The sequence below is a fragment of the Mesitornis unicolor genome, unplaced genomic scaffold (genome assembly GCF_000695765.1).
Source record: "Mesitornis unicolor isolate BGI_N332 unplaced genomic scaffold, ASM69576v1 scaffold18602, whole genome shotgun sequence".
Classification (NCBI taxonomy): Eukaryota; Metazoa; Chordata; class Aves; order Mesitornithiformes; family Mesitornithidae; genus Mesitornis; species Mesitornis unicolor.
In genome coordinates, this window is record NW_010171434.1 from 48,867 (window position 1) to 67,197 (window position 18,331).

General features: G+C 42.3%; 1 protein-coding gene across 1 annotated transcript in view; it reads right to left on the bottom strand.

Moving 5' to 3' along the window:
* The window catches only part of SAP30BP (SAP30 binding protein), a 30,463-nt gene extending 12,388 nt beyond the window's left edge, over positions 1 to 18,075 (bottom strand). Inside the window, exons 1-4 of the mRNA XM_010180038.1 lie at positions 17,961 to 18,075; positions 17,738 to 17,847; positions 14,620 to 14,667; positions 693 to 735 (exon numbers count right to left, since the gene is read on the bottom strand). Coding sequence (XP_010178340.1) covers positions 693 to 735; positions 14,620 to 14,667; positions 17,738 to 17,847; positions 17,961 to 18,075 — 316 coding nt within the window. The remainder of the gene's footprint in view (positions 1 to 692; positions 736 to 14,619; positions 14,668 to 17,737; positions 17,848 to 17,960) is intronic.
* Positions 18,076 to 18,331: the final 256 nt, after the last annotated feature.

Here is an 18,331-nt window from a genome sequence, read left to right on the forward strand (position 1 = left end):
ACTTCTAAACTAATGATTTTTTTTTTTTTAAATTGCATTATTCCGTGCTACCACACAACTGCACTAGTAACCTCAGGAACATAGGTCTAGTTCAAGATAGTCAGAGCTTTAACATAAAACACATTTTCTGCAAAGCTCCACAGAGACCAAGCTGAGGATGCTATTTCAAGGTGATGTCCCTGGACTTTCCAAATCTAATAACGGTGGAATGAATAAGCGAGATGTCACAAAATATTAAGTTTCAGCAACCATTAGAAAGCATATGGTATGCTATGTCAACACAGCAGCTATAAATTGCTATGTGGATCACATTTAAGTGAGGATATCTAGGTAAGCTTCTGAAGCCACAAAACAAAGCATCTGTCATCATTCCTGGTTATAATGGCTCTCAGAAGTGCCTGGACAAAGCTATTACATTGTTTTTAAGCTCATCTAGAAAAACCACCAACACTGCCCTTTACATATTACATTTTAGATGTTTAATATATGAAAATATTTCCCTATTTTTAGTCACGGTACCTTTCTCCCAAAAGAAGACTTCACTGAAAATATTCCACCGAGATAAAACGTTGCAGGCAGTAATTCAAACTATAGCATTGTCAGGACAGAGTGAAGATGCTTTTTACGAAAGGGGGAGCCTGGAAGGCCTAGTTTGAAAAAACATGCTAATAAATGCTTCTGAGTGAACTTACCAACAAGCTCCTGAGGATCTCTTTTCTCCAGTTCTGAGAATTCCTGGGAGGAAAGAGGAAGAAACATCTTTTAGTCAATGTATACTTCCAGTCTATAAAGCTACACTCTCCATTTCTTTAGAAATTTACACATTACTTCCTGAGACAAAAGAATAAAAATTAAGACCAAGATGCAAGTTATTAGATAATAGGGCAATGTTTGTACCATGGAAAGTCAAAGCCTAACAGGATGCTCTGTTTCCTTTCAAAGCTAGAGTCTAAATTTAATGAAAGAATTAAGGCTTTGTTTCTGAGAGTCCTGGACACTCAGCTCCTTTTGAATTCCACAAAAACAGCCGTACTTGAAGCCTTTCCTGAAAACAGATCGTAGATTCTTAGTTTTTGGTGACTGCCCCTTGGCACAAGCCAAGAATTAATGTTTTAGAGCACAGCTAGCTAAACACAAGCTGGATCCAGCCACCAGGACACTACCCTTAAGCCCTGGGAATGCCTACCACAGTGCTCTGAGCAGGGCCAGCAGGATGCACTTCTGGAGTAAGGTGACAGCAGCTGAAGTGCTCCCAGAGCCAGCAGCAGAGCACAGCAACTTCACAGCATCTGATCAGCCTCTCTGCAGCCACCCAGGGCTCTGTAGGGTCCCAGGCTGCAGAGGTTTGCCAGCTGTGTGTGGTGCCAGAATTCATTTCTGCAGTTGTGCCACTCAGGGCTTTGGCTGATAAACCCTCTGTGAACCAACATGACAGGGACCATGGTGCTGATACGGATCTTGTATTCCCATTTTGGAAGAACGCTCCCACTGTCAATTCTCTCGTGCAACCTCCACTGACTTGTAATGCTCAGTTTGGAGATTTTCTCAACACAGCTATTTTCTCCTTAGTTACACTAATATGAATTAAGGCAGCTTCAGTTCTAGGAGCACAGCAGATGTATGCACCAGAGTCTGCTGAACAGGAGGTGTTATATAGGATAAGATACTCTTATAGATGTTTTCACCATATTGAGACTAATGTTCAAATATTTTGGTGCTTCTGAATGACCTGAGGAGAGCCACAAGTGATATCAAATGCAGCACACATAAAGCTTCTGAAACAGTATCAGCTGTATCCCAACATTGCCCTATCCCCCCAGCCTCCCTCCCAAAGACCTTTTGTGACTCACTGGACTGTGCGTCCAAAATTCCTCAGTGGCTCCAAACACTGAAGCTATTCATTCAACCTGACACAGACATAATGCTGCCTCCTTGCTGCTTGGTAACCACTCTCTGACCTCCCTCCTTTACTCCCTTTCCAATCAGGTGAGAGATGCATAAGGTGAGGAGAAAGCAGCAAGGTCACCAAGTCAGGTTTGGGAACAGGCTGTGCCAAATTCACTATGAAACTCCACCAATTTCCAGAGGAACCAAAACCCTCTGGAAGCAGAAAAACCAAATTCTTTGTGTGTCACTAACTGCAACAGGACACTTTTTATAGCCATTCATGAAAAAAGCACTGTTTCTCCATAAATACACTGGGATCACAAAAGCACAAGGCTAAAGCTAGTTTAGAAAAAGATAAATACACGAAGGAACATGCATCTCCTCGCTAGCCAGCTGGCATAGCCCCCAGCCCCTTTGTGAGATGGGCTGCAGTGTAACAGCTCCAACCCCTCTAAGCTCATGCACTTGGTGTAGTACATTAACACATCTTCTCCCAGAGACTTCAGAGAGAACAGCATAAGCAGAAAAAAAACCCAAATTAAAACAGAAACATGACATTTCAAAACAGAACACTTATGCCAAGAGAAGGTGCTCTCTTTGGCACGGGCACCAGACCGGAATCCAGGTAATTTGGCTGTGTTCTCCACAAGTCTATGCAGAAACGGCATTAACATAGTGAGCCTCAATCAAATCAACATGGCTTTGAGATGCTGAGCCTCAGGTGGCCAGAGGAGTGAGAGCAATTCCATGGTAACCAATAGGTTGTGAGGAAAAATTCAAATTAGTTGCAAGCATTGCATGCAGGCTGGAGAAGTTCACAGAGCTACAGATACAAGGTAAGCCTATGTCCAGGCAGCATACAAGAACTCATCAGGCAGTAAACACATGGAGTCAGAAGGCTGCTTTATTCCCTTTAGGGGGAGAACTTGCTAGATGTGTAATTACAAGTATGTCTGTTTAGGTGAAAGAAGGGAACTGCTTTTGTTCCAATCTTGACTGAATTACATCCTGTACTCATCTTGTGAAAGTTTTAAGTGGACTGAGAGGGAAGAGGAAGAGACAAGCTATGTCCCTGAGCACCTCTTGATCCTTCCTCTTGCATTTATTACTCCATTATCTCTCCCATCTTCTTCTGCTCACTTGTCCTCTCACCATCCACGAACACAAAGGCAAGAAAAAAAAAAATTCCCCAGATGACCAGTGTTGCCAAGCAGGCACCTAGGCAACCCAGTGGCACAGTCAATTCAGGTGCTCTAGACATGTGCTCAATGCCCTCAGGAAGGCTGCCCTCTTATCTGGCCAGTTAGCAGGGTTGCAAGGGTACCTGCTGTGTTCCTGAAGCTTTCAGAAACCTGTTTTTAGGTCTTCTGTAGCTGTTTGGAGCCAGCACCAAGCATAAGCACACAATTCTCAGGAAACCAATCTCTCCTGGTATGTCCATTAGACAAATATCTCTAAAATGTCAGATGTGTGTTTTATGAATTTCCAGAATCATCAGTAAGTTTGCTCTAACCAGAAGTAAGCTTGTTCTTTAATTTGTATCCTTTAATCCTAGAGGTACAGCAGCATACGCCTGCCCCATCTGTAACAGACTAAATAAAAGCAGTCTTATCAGGCTGCCACTGTGTATTTACCTGGCCTGATCGCCCACACCCGTTTCACCACAGCCACTCCAGCAAGCCCAGTCTCCACAACCTCAGGTTATAGCCAAGACATCAGAAATCCCAGCAAACAAAGCAAAACAATACAAGTTCACCAACATATTATAGCCACACCTCACTGCCCAGAGGATATGAATTCTGCTTATTGATGAATTACCGTGTGCCTACACCCACTGCTCCATCACTGAAGACATCAACACAGCTTTTCATTTAGTCAGACTGCTTTCAAGCTCAGAAATGCCTTCAGAAACAAAGGGATGACCGACTCATCCTGTGGTGCTTGTTCGTATTTGCTCAGTTTACTCTAACACCATGGCAAAGCAAGTATCAACACCTTGACCAAAGACACAGTTTGGCAGATGCAAGATTTAAGAAGTCTTGTTCAAGCCTCTGAGTAGCTACTGAAAACCCAGAACTTAAGGACAGTCTAAAAACCTTCAGTAGAGTACTCATCCAACAAGAACTGTCCTACACTCCCTTGAGCTAATGTAAATATGGGACACATGCTAAATACAATGAACTGATGAGAAGAAACAGCATTAAACAAACAAACAACAAACCACACAACAACCACACAACAACACCCCACCATACTTTCTGCAGATCTAATGCAATGTAACGTGTAATGGGACAGAAAATCACCAAGTAATGAGGTACAATAATTACTGCACAGTTTGTCTTTTCATTGTGAAATGGAATAAATATTTACACAAGGACAAGAGATTCCTAAAGGAACTCCAGCACATTTAATCAATTGAAAATTTGGACAACAACTGCATTTTAAGTAGAGAATTTACCTAAATCCATTCAAGGCAAGGTGATCTTTTTGCAAATTACTACATCCTCAATATCCACTATGCTGTGGATCAGTACCGCACACGAAGAACACAAAATCAAGTACACGAGAAAATCCCCTCTGCTTGGAACCTATGTCAAATCTCTCTATCAGAGTAAATAGATGAAAGCTATTAGAGCCTTCAAATATCCCAGAGCTACAGGCATCATTTATTGGTTTCCATTTCCATTTGGACCCTTATCACTGAAAAATAACAAGCTTAAGACTTCACTAGTGGCACCTTCAACAGAGTTTTCCCAAGTCCAACCTCTGAAAGGCTGTGCAGGAGCATCTCTGCATTTACTTTTGCAGCCGGTCTCTCCCGGCTGCAAATTCTCTCTTCCATCATGGAAATACAAAACTCTGGGCAGAAGGGAGGAGAAGCATCCTGTGGTCATTCTTTTTCTCAAGTCATTTTATCGCATCTAGTATTTAATTATGTCCTCTAAGAATGGCTAGATTGAGTTTTAAAAAAAAAAAGCTGTACTGTATATTCCTCTCATGCACTCAGCAAGTTGATTTTCTGGCTGCTATCCGCTTTGCACCCTGGATCTCACAAAATCAACAGTTTAGGGGCCTAAAGCCAGACAGTCTTGCTCCAACAGATCCACTGAAAGGAGTCAAGGGATGCCGTGGTGGGTCAGAGCCAAGTTGGAAGAGGACTGAAAGACAGCAAGACAAGCAGGAGGCAGACTCCTTTCCCCTGATTCGGAGACTAAACAAAAAGCAGCCTCTGAAGAGTGCAAACTGCTACGGGCAAAGACAAAGTATTAAAAAAAAAATCAAGGAAAAAAAACCCCAACTTTTTAACATCTAATGGGGCCACTAAGTAAGTCACAATTTCTGTGCTTCTAAGAGCAATTCTGCACATGAGCTCACCGATAGCAGAAAACAATTATTCTATTACTATTCCCATTCCCATTTCTGTGTGCGTTCAGGAAAAGCTTTTCCATTTTTTCTGCTTCCAAGACAAATGTTTTCTTCAAGCCCTGGGCAAGATGATGCTGCCTGCAAGAGCCTGACTGATACAAACCCAGCTTGATGGTTCAGTTTTCATGGATCATCAGCAGTTAAAGAAGAGCAAGCTGAAGTGGCAGGGAGGAGAGGTGTGGTATGTACATGCATAAGGAAAACGTTGCATTTTGGCTTGAGATTTTGCATTGCTGAGGTGAATTATGGACTACCTTTTCAGTTGTAGAGTGTTTCCATTTAGTTATATAAAGACCAGTCTCTGCTCAGGTTCCATGGAAAATAAAAACAACCAAACACAATCCTTGCACTGTGGAACAGAGGTTAAAAGAAGGAAGCAAAAACAATATCAGTATGAGACTGATGAATTCAGGTTTGGGAAGGCTTGCCCAGAACAGCTTTATTTCATGGAAAGAATGGACTGACTTACAACAATGCTCACTAAATCCTTCCTGAAACAAGATCCATAAATGCAGTACAGAGCTGACAGCAAACATAACTGTTGGCATTAACTGTCACCAAAAGGTACGAACCCAACCATCAGTTTCTCACAGAAGCAGTTGCATATGTTAGTGCAGGCGTACATCCAACTACAGGAAGAAATGGTTGAACAGGGAGACAGAAAAGGTACAAAATCACAAGCTGATGGCTTTAAAATAAGATGCAAATTGTAAATACTTGAGAAGTTCATGCCAGATTAGGCACTGCTCAATTGTGTTCCCAGACTTGCAGCCAACTTAGCCCTACAGCTTCATTTTTCCACTGGCTCCCAATTAGGAAAAAGTAGGCAGGAAGCTTCCATAGTACTCCACAACAACATTTGCTGTTTTTTTCAGAAAGACACTGCTGTTGCATTGCAGAATATTTTCTTTCTCCCAACTATTTCACCTGATTGCCTGCACATAAAGAAATTTAACATCAATTTAAAATGACAGCCACAAAATATATAGTCCAGTCACACGGCTGTCATGTTAGTGGATTAGTTTGAAGATATTAACGCAGAGAACTTTTCAGTGCAGTCCTTCCACGAGTAGCCAGTGGACCTGCTGCTGCGATAGTTGCTACAGTGGATTTCTCGCACCTGAGCAAGCACCAGCAATAAGTGTTTGTAAATTTTCCTCCTCTCAACAATTCAGACTATCCCCTGTAGTCCTAACATTTCAACAGCCTCATTTGTCTGAGTATGATGGGAAGTATGATGAAACCCTGTAACTTAAATTGTTAGAAGAGTTATCTAAGCTGATAGTGATGGTAGCCTTGCCAGAGCAAGCAAGTGAAATGTTTATATGCAGGCAGCAAGAGAAAGACCTCTGCAAACCCTGGATCATGTGCTATTTTTAAATGTCTTTTTTTTTTTGAAGGAACATGCTAGCGGTTATTTTCTTGCTTTTCTACAAACTTCAGAAGTGCTTATGGGAATTGAACACCAGAAACTTTTCATTTAGTATTAAAAGTGCATGACAAGAACTACATTTCTTGCTCACCAGATCTGCCTGATGTTGGTGTGCTACCAGGCTGAGGGCAGCAGACAGTGCCAAGTATATCCAGAAAAAGCAAGGGAACAGAAGTAGAGTGCTTTTATTCCTCCTCCCCCCCCTTTTTCTTGTATTGTGAGAGAGGAGAATCCCAAGAGAAAGCTCAAAACAAGCCCATTTCCTACAGCTATATCCTGTTTGCCAGCTCTGATACACAGCCCCAGGCAAAATGCCCAGTATAGGATAAGAAATTTAACTAAGAAAAAACTGTAGGGATGATGGTCTAGATAGAAAGAGAAGCACAGCAGCTCAGAAATAAGCCACCTATAGAAAAAAACCAATACAACCAACCTTCAGTCACACTCAGGTTTGTACAGACTGTACATTATCTGTTTGAGATACTGACAAAAAGGGACAGAAGAACAAGTCAGGAAAGAGTCAACTCCTAAGACATTCCTTAAGCATCTTATCAAAACAAAGAACTGTGTGTAGCTGACGCTGCCTTTTACTTTTTAAGCTATGAGTCCAGTTTAATTTAATTTCAATTTCATTTAAAAAAACATGAAAAAAACCCAACCAAGATGTGGCAAAACATTCCAGTGAGAAAATGCTTTAGAAGGGAAGCATTCATAGCATAAAAGCTTTTAAATAGCTTCTTTGAAACTTGATTCCGTTCACCTGACATATGCTATCTCAATATTTGACAAAGATTATTTGTTAGAAGTTATTTCCAGTCAAGGAACTGTGTGCCAGAACTTTCACTTTCCGAGTGGAGGTACAGTTAATAACATCTACCTTACAACAGCAGCCTGATACCAAGGCTACCTGCTTCCATTGGCTGCCTCCTCCCTCTCCTTCTCCACCTCTGATGCTAGGAGCCCCCCAGGTTGAGCATTTGCAGACCACCCTGCACATGTGCTTTACAAAACCATGGGGTACAGCCTCTACACGGCACTGGCACCAACCAGGACACAGTGGTGTAAATGTGCAAAACAGCCTGCATGGAAGATTGCACAGCCCGTGGGGTGTAGCAGCAGTTAACAGCTTCCACACTTCAGAGCGCAGCCAGCATCACAGCTCCCAGCAGTCCCCACCTGAAGCCACCATGGTCTGCAGAGCCCATAAATTCTGCTGTCAAGTCACTTGTGTCCTACAGTGCAACAGGAATTCAGAGGTGAAATATCAGCACCACATGACAGGGCTTGAGATGTCAAGCTACTTTGATAATTTTATTATATTTTTTTACAAATTGTTGCAGTGCAGAATCAAGTGGAAGGTAAAACTGAGCTGAGAATTCTTAAATCTCACAGCAGCAAAGGAAAGACTCAGGAGAGCTGACAAAATCAACATCTTGCACACGTTTTCTTCCCTAGTACACAGTACTAAAAATCCTTCTTCATGGTTCAGAGTAGAGGCGAGGTGTAAAAGCAAGTATTCAAGTATCCTCACTAGGACATGTGCTCCTCTATGAATGGATCCCACAGGGTTTTTGCAGATTTTGGTCCTTCTGTACCCAGAACGGAGAAGCTGGAAGAAGCTATTTGCAGATATTTGTTGCTATTTGAGGCAATCCTCCATCTGTGCCGACTGTTCAGATTCTGACACGCACCGACATGCAAATTCAGAACAGCCTATTTCAGTACAGCAGACAGAAATAATTGCAGCAACAGAACCGGACTTGAAGAACTTAGACCTTTATCAGGTGAAATATGCAAAGGGAAGCAGCTCCAGAAAGGACTTTTGTTCAAGTTTAAAGACAAACAGAAAAAGCCCAGCTCTTTGGAGAAAGTCAAGCCACACCTGTGTCAATAATTCATGGTATTTAGTACTGCAGGGAGTGAAGAGTCTGCCGCAGCATGTATGCCTGGCGGGGAGGAAGGAACGAGCATGTCAGTGGACATGTCTCATCTCCAAAACAGCGCAGGAGTTGGATTGAGGCCAGCAGCTCTAAAGTAGGTAAGTCAGCTTCAGAGACCAGCAGTGCTGCGATCTATCTATCCCCTCTCAGGCAGACACAGAAGTACGTGGGGCAAGGGGCAAAATAATCAAAGATGCCAAATGCTATTTTGTTTCCTGCATGCAAAACTGCTTAACCACCGCTGATATTCTCTGGCAGTAACTAAGGTCAGCCACCTAGGTACAAAATGGGAACCAGGTATCAGCTGGTTTAATATCTGAGCACTCTGCCATAGTGTAGAGGACAGCATTAGAAGGCGAGTTAACTCTGCTCCCTCTAAAGGCTCTCTGCATGTAGTGCTGACTGCCAAAGTGGATCCCTTGACAGAGCACTGGAACAACGTCCCAGACACAAAATGACAGAAAAATATGCAAGGTTGGAAGTGCAGACAGCATTTTACACAATTATATTAAAAGAAAGCTAGAATACAAAAAAAGATGAATCTGAGACTGAAGTGCTTATCACTGGCACCTTCAGGCTGTGCTCACAGGCAAAGGAATGAGTGGGAAACAAACCACTGGAGATCTAACCTTAACTCTAGTCCTGGAAACTGCACAGTTCACACTTTGGAAGTGTTTACAGAAAGAGACGCAGCACAGCCATGCATAACACAAGGCCAATTCTAAAATACAGCTGCTCTTTTGCCAGTACTGCCCATCAGAGGCCAATACTAACCCAAATAACATCAAAAAGCCGAAGGGGCCAGAAGAAAACAATAATTAAAAAAGAAGATAAAGAATGTTTTTGTTTGTTTCTGGTGAGGCGTTGGGAGTGCCTTTCTTCACACACTTACAAACCAGTTATACCCTACCAGATCCAGCCACTGCAAGAGGACTAATACACAGCCACTTCAGCCACTGCAGACTGCACTCCTTTTGGGTAGAACAGCAGTTTTAATACGTGATCTTCAGTTACGTGACCTTTAACATATTCTGAGTAGAATTTTAAGGTTACCTCTCAGCAACTGAAAGCATCAAGGGCTGGTATTTGCTAAGCGCCCCTCATAACTTGCCACCACCAAAGTAAAACATTCCAATTATTTTCTAAATCTTACTAATGCCAGCTTTTTACACCGTTTGCTGTGGAATACCTAAATGAAACAGAGGTGCTTTAATGACAGCTTCTCCCAAACACACTTTTTCCCCTTCTTTGGAGCAAAACAGTTATACTCAAGGTGAAAGTTACTGAGTAGGTTCAGGTATCTTTTGATAATCTGGTCTGATGAATGTATCTTGAACTCAGAAAAATTAATATGCCTTACCAAAATAAGCATTAATTACAAGGATTACAGTGCTGCACACACACCCATTTACTGGTACTAAGCACTTACCGCTTTTACTTTAAATCAAGATAATTTTGGTATTTAAACAAACAGGTTAATGTGCAGGCAAGATAAAAAAACCATTGCAATCAAAAGCCTCTAAGTATTAGTACACATCTATGCATTATAACACAGTAAAATTACTTTACAAGTATGCTCGATCAATAGAAGCTAAGCATAATAAAGTTGATTATTATCAAGGGGTGGTACTTAGACTTGCTTGGAAACAGGATTCCTCTGAAAATTTGACACCCTTCTGCTAGATCCCATTTTGGCTCCCTCACCATACATTGTCACAAGGATGCAGAGGGGACCCTTAAAACAAAAGAAAAAAAGAAAAGAAAAACATCAAAGTACCTACCTGCTTTGAAAAACTGTTACCATGTGTCAGGCATTCACCTGCCAAAGGAGTGGCAATATTTATCAGCTTTCCTGCACTGGCTAGTCCTGATACCATAATCAGGGCTCAAGAGTTAATGATTTCCCTCTGTGAAAACTCCAGTGAGCCAAGCTGCAGGGCTGGGCTCTGGCCTCGATCAGTGCTTGCAACCTGTTATTCATCCAGCCCTACAGTATGATGTACAGAACCCCTCAGGTGAGACTTGCAGCACAAGGTCAGTATTTCATTTTAATCTTTCGAGGTCCCTTCCAACTCCTAATATTCTGTGATTCTGTGCTTTTCCTTCTTCATGCAGGGCTGGTCCATTCAGCAAGCTCTGAAGGCTTGTATCTTGTTACTGCATCATGGCTCTAACCATAGCCACCTGCTGGCAAGAGCCCAAGCAACTTGCACTCACTGCACAGCACATTAACACTTGTCATTCCAAACCAATGCCAGCTCCATTATCTGAGGAAAAGACATCAAGAACCTGCCCAGGCTGTGGGATTCAATCTTTAATACTACACCTTTGCCAACACCTTCTGTCAACCATTTATTTTCCCTTCTAAATAGAAGGCTTTTGTCTGAAGTGCTTTTAAAGCAGATGCTTGTTTACAACTGGTGACAACTCACTTAAAAGCAGGAATCTCTAAAGTGATTTTGTTCACTAACAAACATGCCCTGCTCCAGGGCCTGAGCACATCCTCCTAGAGTGAAATGTGGGAAGAGCAATTAGTTTTACGTAGATTTGAATCTCCAGTTTTCCATGAGTCCCTGAAGCACTTCAAAATGCAGCTACAGGATGCAACGTATCTGGCTTCGTTACTTAAAGAGGAGGGTTCTGCTTTTTGCTGCAAGCACACGCTGTTCTGGACTGGTTCACAGGTGCTCAATAACAGAGAATCCTATGGGGCAGAAATCTGCTCTGGAAGAACGCTTTCAGATGACTGATGAAGCTTAAAACTCCTGGAGCACCTTTTCCCTCAAACAGCTGTATAGAAAAATCTCCACCCATCTCTGTGAAGGCAGACAGAAAAATTTAGTTTGACATCACAGTGTTTGAACCTGAAAACCTTACTGTGACTTGGTAGAAAAAAACCACAGGAAAGCTGCAGACCTATCTAGCCCTTTATATTGACTTCACCTCTAGCAAGGAACAACGGCTGTACAGATAGATGCACCTTCATCAAGATCAACAAGTGCACACTCCTTGGAATCAAGATAAAAACCTGAGATAAATATAAACACCATCGTCAGGGTAAAAAAACCCTCTACCCATCAGGGCTATTTGAGGTAGGCTCCAAATTTCACCCTCTCTACCATCACTTAACCATACAGATTTTACATCATTCCCCAATTTCAGCTGCCTCAGTCTATATCCACAACTGACAACAGCTGAACCTCCTGGAGGCTTTGCATCTGCTGCTGTCCAAGAGCAAAATGAGGCCAAATCACAGGACAGACCAGTAACAAGGGAAATCCTCTCCACATATCATGGCTCAAGTGTCCTGGTCAATTATTCAAGACATAATCTCAAATCAGTTCATTCACCATATGCACAAAGAGGTAAATACCAGAAAGAAATGCTGAATGTATATTCAGGGCTTGAAAAGACTATCATTAATAGATAAACCGCAATGGTTTTATCTCATTCACGCATTTTAAATGGTTTATTTTCTGCATACAGTCAGATTCAGACCCTGGAAAAGCCCTAGCTGTATATACAGGGCCCACATCTATTTAAACATGTTTCCAGGTCTGTAATGTCTTACAATGAAACAGAGAGCAAGAACAACTACACCACTCAGCTGGGACAAAACAAAACAAAGTTATCAAAAACTGTTAGCAAGTTACAATCAAGTGCCTCACTTTTTGCCACATTCTGGATTTACTGTAACTACAACTCTACTCACTAGTTGTCATAGATGCTGCAAGCTCACAGCAATGAGGAAGAACGAGAACACTGCCACTTGGTGGAAAAGGGGGATAGGAAACATTTGCAACTGCTCCAAGTAAAACTACTGTTACAATAACGTTCCATCTCCCCCCATCCCGAGTGGATTTCTTAACAGCATGGCTAGTGCCACTCCACCAGTGCCCATAGAATGCCATACAGCAACACACCGGCTCCACTGCCTTGCAGTACACTGCATAGCAAAGGTGTGCCTCTACCAAGCGCCAGCTGGCTGTTTAGCTAGAATTTAAAAAAACCCACAAATTACCCCAGAGGAGGCTATTGCCTTTTTCACTTATGTATGAAGACATCTATTAAGGATGACATGAAAATCTGAAACTGCTGAAGTTCAGATTTGCATCCCTGCAAATCTCTTCAAATCCTCACCTTTCATGTCACTCTCATGCCACGCTAGGATGGTAGGAATTACATTCTACCTTCTTTTTTAAAAAAAAAGTTTTATTTTAATTTATGTTTTCAGTTCTTGCAGAGTTCACCCAAGACACTGAATGCTTTTAATACATTCGGTGTTTCTTCACTTCCCCACTGAAGCTGAAGCACTGCTCCATGGCCACGTGTAGCTCCGACCCACAAGGGCAAAACGCACTTGGACAGCAGCACACAGAACTCGCTGAAATCACAAGGCTTTTTAAAGAAGCCAACATGAAATGTCAGCAATGTATTAAAGCAGTGGCCATACAATTCAGTGGTAAGATTTCTGTAATGCGTCACTACTCAGACAACAGCTACTATAGGCCAAATTTGTTCTCTCTTTGCCAGACCTTTTCTCCATTGCACCGAAGTCACAGAGCCCTTTTAGAGGAGACAAAAATGCATACAACTGCAACAGGACCCCACTACAGAGGTTGCGATGTACACCACATTTCTCTTTTAAGGAAAACCCATCTATTCTTCTTTCATAGTATGCATTTGAATCCAGCAGTTTTTACAGAAACATCTTCCTAGCATGCTTACAAGCCATAAAAATTTAGAAAAAAGATAAGAGAGAGACCACCTTTTCCTCTTTTTTAAAAGGGGAACAAAAATCCACCATAATTTATTTTTCTTGCAACAAGGAAAGGAGACAATACGTTCCATTTCCAAATGCCTCCTACCTGTATGCCAAAGGCATTAATGATATTTCACACACTGATGCAAGTAACTTCAGCTGAAGTGCAGCTGCCAAAATTTTCAACCATGTATTGTTATAAATCCATAAAAATATTGTGGAAACTGGAAGAAGGTGCTGCTGTAAAACTGATTTTATTTAGGCAGAATAGCTAAACACATCCATTTGCTTTCATCTTGTCCTATCAAAGCTCTATGCTAATTCAAATGCTCTACAGAATTGCAGTTTGCATCACAGTCCTCTTGTTTCCTTAGCAGATCTTAGAGACTGACTGCATCCTTGAGGAAGCTACTGGATAAGAGAAAGGCTCTTGCAATTGTCATTCACTCAGTATCCCACAGGATTGCTTATACTGCATGACGGATTGAACTGATGGAAATTTGAGCACAGTTCTCTATAAACTTTCAAATGAATTTGGTCTTCTGTCTGTCTTCCAGCTTTTAGCCTGATGTACGTGCTGTTAAACATCAGTTGCTCTGCAGAAATAAGATGTAATTCCAAGATAAAGAGAACTTCAACTATTTATCACAGCTATCATCTAGGGATCTTATCTCACTTTTTAAAATTTTAAATACAACCTTTACAAATCTGCTTCATTCAGAAGGACTGAAAGAGAGCTGGAGACAACCGAATTGATTTGGACACATTTCATGACCTCTAGGAGCATAAGATCATTTATTCATTGAGGTGTTCTGAAGAAGGAAATATTCCAACTAATGCTGGTCATAAGAGAATTCTGTACTGAACACTACATCTGCCAGATCACTGCAAAACAGGTGAGATGCTGTCAGAAAACCTACCTCAGATGTAATGAACAAGATGATTAAGTTAATGAATGTAGATCTTGATCACGACTCAGCCTGTAGCCTAACTGGTTAACTACCTTTGGCAGAAGCCAGAACTAAAGTAAAAGACAAAACATGTTACAGCTACAAAAAGGAAAGTACGAAACTAGCTACGGAAGATCACAAACGAACACCCAGCCATGCTGTTAAGACTTATTCCTCTTGTACTGAACTTCCCCCCCACCACACCACCACACTTTCAAATACCTTTAGGTCACCAGCCTCAGGTTTTTCAGTCTCTGAATCGTCATCTTCCTACAAGACAAGAATTTAAAGGATTAAGCTTAAAGAGCAGGCTTGACAAGTAACTGCACTTACAGCAAAGGGCTTGCATTCAGCAGCCCAGCAGTAGTCCAAGACCCTTTCCATGGAAGGCAGTTTCACCCCACCCACCTAAGACCAGAAAACAAGTCCTGTCAGGGAAAGAAGTGTTGGGGTTTTGGGGTTATTTTTAGGCAAAAGCAGCAGTCAGTAGCAGATGTCCCCTGCAAAACTCATGTGGCTTCTCAATGCTCAGAACTACACAATAAGAAGCAACAGAACTGGGAGAAAAGCATTTGTCATTTGATAATTTGTCTCTTCCAGCTGGTGGACAGGCTTCTCACACTTCCTCTGTTTAGCAGTACTCACACAAAAAGCAGCATTTGCAAGACCTGTAACACTCCCAAGCATACATGAGCAACACACACAGGACACACAGCTGCCCTGCCATCCAACCAAACATGCAAGCTTGGTGAGGGTCTGGCCTAGCACCAAGTTCCACAAATTCAGTGATGCCAGCGGACACATCATTCTAATTTGTGTAGTGCTGTCATAGCCTCATTTGCAGATGATGTGAACTTGCACAGAAGGGAACCACTGACAAATTTCACTGTCACAGGTAATAGACTCCATACAGTTTTTATTTCTACCCAGAAATAAACCAAAGAATTGGGCCAATTTCTGCCCTGTGAGAGCTTAAAAGACTGATCTCAGCCTTGTGTAAAATACCTCACCACATGAGAAGTAAGCTCCAGCTCTGCTCCCAACCAATCGGTAAGCCTACTGTTCACTGCTCTGTGAGCTAATTCACTGAAATCCTGAAGTTACCTATATTCTAGGCATAAATACATACTCTGGGTTCAAAACAAATTTAAGGAGCAGAAAATGCTTTTCATGCCCACACAACTCAGCAGAATGTTTTTTCCTCCAATCTTTGCCACACATTTCAACTTTGGCCCCAAAACAAGAACTCGCTGTTTCAGCTTCAAAAAGAAAACCAAAAAAAATAGCAAGTTGATTGCATGCAACTGAAAGGAAGAATTTACAATGAAATACACACCTCAGAGTACCAGCACACGAGCAAGTTCTAGCAAGGTAAACTAGAGACTGACTACACAATAATGTCAGTAAGTCTTAATTGCCTGAATTAACTGCCTATCCCACAGTAGTGAGACATCTAACTCCTTCACCTTAGCTACTCTCCAGCTTACCTTGCTGAAAGATGCACATATGCCAAGAATTCAGTCTTAACTTACACAGTTTAATAAGTTTGTAACTAGAAAAGAACTTGTGTTTATCAGATTGGATTCCTTTCCACAGTCCCACTTATATTCATAGAATCATAGAATGGCTTAGGTTGGAAGGGACCTTAAAGATCAAAGATAAAAGCCATTTTCAACAAAGGAACAACAGTTTGAATCATTCATGTTATAGACAGGTAACTGAAACAGCTCCTTAAGCCTTCTAACCTAGCAGGAGACATCTCTGAAACAACATGAACAAAGAAGCATTACTGAGAATGGCCTTTGCAAAAAACAGAGGCTTTTCAGTCACTGTTAAGGTAGATAAAATAAACACAAATTTTTTTAGATAAAAGCCTAGAGGAAACCGAGTCCAACTCGCACTGCTTTCTAAAAACAACTCACAACCAGTCTGAGGTACTTGAATAAGCAATATCAAGGAAGATCTCAATTCTGGTCAAATACTTAATGCAAAAAAGCAAGAATTGCTCTGCTGCAACAAGACTGGAGAGAAGGCGCCCTGTGTAACCTGCACACATCTGTACAGTAACCACAAGTATATGCAAGGTCTGGCTGGCACCAAAGTGGTTTGATTGACTACCATTACTTGAATGGTAACTTCACCTCCCAGATGACAGATGGCTGCAACCTGTCCTAAAAACTGTGTATGCAATAAAGGCTACTCCATTTACCTGCCCTTTAGTCAATGCTAACTGCAGCTGGTCTTGACAACCACCTGGATCACACCTACCACTTTCTTTATGCTAAGGAGATCACATTGGAGGAGGGTCTAGAAGTTTGGTATATAAAAGGAAGAATCACTAAACCAGTAAAGAAGCTTCACTACTTTGCTAAGCCAGACACAGACCCTGAATGCTACTGCTTGCACCTTCTCCAGTTAGCAACAGAACAAAACCAAAACCAAGAACAAGAGATTGACAAACTTCTTGTCATCTTCTTGGAAAAAGAGATAGCATAAACAGCGAGTGTCTCAAAAGAGACAGAGCTAATGCACACAAAGTAGATTTCAATGAGGAAAGGTTATAACAACATAGTCCTACTTCTTTTCTCTACTGAGTAGCCAAAACACTGGAACAGGGACAAGAAAACATACTCTTAACATGGTGGTAATAAAAAGGTTGATGAGAAAGAAAGGCAACAAGACCCCCACACACTTCCACAAAGCTTATTGTTTTGCTCCTACAGACACGTGACAGAATTGTGTGTTATAGGTGCACTCACAGGTAGTGAGCTACAGGCCTGTCTCACAATGCATATCATCTTAGCATTCAGGTGATGTTATACACATGCCATGCACCTACAACAAACAAAGCCACTCACGCCTAGACAGGACACTGTTACATCAAGGGAACCTGAGGCAGTGAGTGGGTTGAGTTATACACAAAAGAAAAACTTAAGACATGACATAACTTGATTCTTTTTAATCTCCCAGCTGACCATGCAATAGCGTGTTCCTCTTACAAAGTTCACATAAATGCCAACTACTCTTAAAGAATACTTTTCATTCTGTGTGGCTGTTGACTTGTACCTGCGTTTTTCCCCACAAAAGTTAAACGGCACCAACACAGTTAGTAACAAGCAACATGGGCTGCACCAAGCTGCTGATGGGTTTCAAAGCAAATGCTTGCTACTTGAAAACAAAGTGAATAGAAGTATTTGGAGAGTGCCAAAATACACACCAGGAGTCAGACATTCCTGGTTCCATCATGGGTTGCCACTCAGGGGCTTTTTTTGCAGAGAAAAAAGCCTCTGCAATGCGTGAAAGGGATCAAGGCAAGCTCTTGGAGCAGAGAGGTACTTACTGACTGCCTGCTATTCTCATCATCCTCTTCCTCATATCCGTCCTCGTCTCCATCCAGGCGAGTGAAGTCATCGTCCCCGTACCCAACTGAGACCAGGCCTCCTTTCTCTCCTAAGGAGAAAAAGGAAAGCTATGAGAAAAGAGGAGGTGGCAACGAGTGAAGCCTTCACTTCACAGAGGGGAAGGGGGCTAGGCGCCTTCCCCATCCCCCTCCCTGCCCTCACCCGTAGCCGCTCCCCCATCGCTCCCCGCCGTCCCCGCCTCGCTATCCGACTCTGGGTCCGAATCCTCGGCATAAACCGCTAAAGAGGAGAGGACACTCCGCTTCGCCGCCGCCATCTTCCGCCTCCGCCACGGCGCGCTTCCGGCGTAAGGAGATGACGCATCACCATAGCAACGCTGTCCTTCTTCCGTCGTAAGAGGACTCACGTTAAACCGGCTTCCGCGCACGGCAAGAGGAGTAAACCTCTCAGCGAGGCGGGGCAGGGTTTTTATGGGGAACGGAGAGGAAGGATAAAAGGTGCGCAGACTGTTTACAGTGGGAGGCTGGCTCTTTAAGAGTTGCTTCTGACGTCATTGCTCAGCGCCGCGACAG